This window comes from Propithecus coquereli, unplaced genomic scaffold (genome assembly GCF_000956105.1).
Source record: "Propithecus coquereli isolate 6110/MARCELLA unplaced genomic scaffold, Pcoq_1.0 Scaffold205, whole genome shotgun sequence".
Taxonomy (NCBI): Eukaryota; Metazoa; Chordata; class Mammalia; order Primates; family Indriidae; genus Propithecus; species Propithecus coquereli.
In genome coordinates this window covers 180,090-182,767 of record NW_012145523.1, presented here as the reverse complement: position 1 = coordinate 182,767, position 2,678 = coordinate 180,090, and the positions used below count along the sequence as shown (strand labels likewise).

General features: G+C 32.6%; 1 protein-coding gene across 1 annotated transcript in view; it reads right to left on the bottom strand.

Moving 5' to 3' along the window:
- Positions 1–1,378: 1,378 nt before the first annotated feature.
- Positions 1,379–2,678, bottom strand: part of ENAH (enabled homolog (Drosophila)) — a 72,906-nt gene continuing 71,606 nt past the window's right edge. The window contains exons 14-15 of the mRNA XM_012644035.1: positions 2,624–2,678; positions 1,379–2,102 (exon numbers count right to left, since the gene is read on the bottom strand). The exon at positions 2,624–2,678 is cut by the window's right edge and continues 3 nt beyond it. Of these exons, the coding sequence (XP_012499489.1) occupies positions 2,065–2,102; positions 2,624–2,678 (93 nt within the window). The 3' untranslated portion in view covers positions 1,379–2,064. The remainder of the gene's footprint in view (positions 2,103–2,623) is intronic.

Below are 2,678 nucleotides of genomic sequence, written 5' to 3'. Positions count from 1 at the left end.
TAACCAAAAGTACAATAATAAAGATGAAAATGCCTCCTATTTCTTTTAGAAAATAGTACTTTATAAGCTTGCTGCATCTTCAATGTCTTTACTACTACTGCATGACAATGAATACTTGATAGAAAAAGAACTGTATATTTGAATTATGATAGCTCATCCATCACAGTTCAATCTAAAAATGAAATTTATCCAGAAACAGGAACTATTTTAAGAAGGAAAAAAATTCCCTCATTCAAACTTCTTTGTAGTGGTAATGGCTGCAAATCTGCAGCACTGAGAAAACTATGCTATCAACAAGCTTTGTTTTATGAACTGAGATCTTAGTATGAAATCTAGAAAGCAGATGAGAGTAAATTATTTCTTCAAAATTTTAGTAAAACATCTGATAATTGAAGATTTCAAAGCAAATATGGCACATAATAACTCAAGCATAAATCAAGATGGAGAGCCTGGAGAACTTTTGATTTTCTAAATTTTCCAGAAAGCTACCATTGCAACATATAGGATTTCTTCCCTATTTTCATCTTATCAGTTTCAAAGAAAGGGAGTGGATTACACAGAGACAGCACATGTGTGCATGTGTACACACACGGGGTGGTAGGCAGAGTATCTAATTCCTTTGTCCCAACACCTAAGTCTCACTTTACTTATTAAAAGAAAACTACAGAACTCCTCATTGGTTTCCCTTTATATAATGATTTCTGTGACCTTAATTGCTGCCATCATTGTTATTTCTTGTATTTCAACATAACAAAATTCAAAAGCAGCTTCTTAATCAGGAACATGTATCTAAACACCTGTATAATTGCAGGGGCACCTAGGTAATAATAACTGCTAAATTCAGTGATCAAACTTTTGAGTTCCACAATAAGATATAATTCATGTGAAGCTCAGAATCATGTTTCAGACCATTGAAATTACCGATTAAAATACAAATAGCTGAAGACATGATGTAAAAGATTAAGTACTTGGTTTTGTAACGTATTTACCAATTAAAGTCACAAAATATTCCTCATTATTATTCATGCAGGTAATTGAGAAAAAAGACAGTGCAGAAATTAACTTTAAATAAAAAATTATTCCTTTCCTTCCTCCCACTCCCCTATACTCTACAAAATGTTTTCCCTGGGACTAGGCCTTAAAAAGGCCACTACATATTAGTGTGACATGCATTACTGTCTGTGATTAAAAAAGCTAACTTTGTGGTGACTGTAATTACATTATAAAAATGTCCACATGCATAAATCTAAAAAAGGTTGAAAACCTACAGTAAATCTACAATATATTGTTTTACATTTGACCACTGGTTTGTGTTATGTAGAAGTCATAGATTTGGTAAAGCATTATAACAATTTAGGAAGGCATCTAAATCTTTAAATTCTGGATGAATTTTATGTTTTAATCTACAAAATTGCATGAAGGCTAATTCAAGAGACTTCCTATCATTCTAAAATTCCTCAAGCTGGACAAATCATTTTAGGACACTTCCTTATAAATATCAACCTCTGAAAGCACTTACGATTCCACTTGTTCCACATTTTATGATCTTAACCTACATAGGGCTGATCTCAATTATTCATGGAATATCAAATATGATAGGAAGACAAACCTGAGAGAAACATTTACAATACAATAGCATAACTTGCTAAATTCTTCATGAGTACTCTCTGAAAAAAACTTCTTAAGCCTTTCTCCTCTTTATTTTAGCAATGTATTGTGGAAAATGTGCAATTTCATCTTGACATGAAAATATCTCAATGCACGGTGATCCTGCCCGATGAGTTTAGTATTTTCTGCATAACTGTTACAGGAACTTTTACATGACACTCTTCCATTCTGTTGTAAAGATCAGAAAAAAGCAGCAAACTGAGGGGGAAATAGCTTATCGCCAGAGTCATGATATCTGAAGGCTTTCAGAGTATGTCGGTTTTTCCCTCCTTCTGACTGTCTCCATCTTCTTCTGACAGCTCATAAAATGTAGGGGTTTGCTGTTGTTAATAGATGTTGTTTGTCGGAATTTTTTTTTCTCCAGATTAAAGTCCTATCTCTCCTTAGTTTGCTTCTCTATGCAGTATTTGACTTGCTCAGTTCCTGCCTGATTGCTGGGTAGAAAAGAAAAAGTAAATATAAAGTAAAATAAACGAGTGATTCATTCTTAAGAACTGTGTTCAAACTCACAGTAATAAAAAATATATATTAATTTTGCATCTTTCATTGCATAGTTCTTTTACTAATACAAAGATGGTACTAATTTCTATATAGGTGTATTTATTTTCCCTTTTTGTATACGAAATGAAAACACTGATTATCTGGGCCCCAAAACAAGAGGGCAGTGGAATGAATGAGTAGAGGTAATCTAGGGAAACATTTGTTCATCTGGTTTTTCATCTAATAATAGACAACACTTGAATCTCAGGAGTATTGTTTACCCCCATTTTTACAAATAATTTCCATTATATGAAAGAGAGAGCTCCTCCCTGACATCCTAAGCCAAGTAAAGGGCAAGATACTATGGAAAAGTAATTGCCCTCAAATAATAAACTGGGTATTTTTAAATGCACATTTTCTAAAAATAACTATTCTTAAATATTGTTTTAAAGGGGTAGCAAATTTGTGCACTTACCATCAATGAGCTCTTCTTTTAGCTTTGTTAATTCTTTTCTCATTTCATCTAAAAT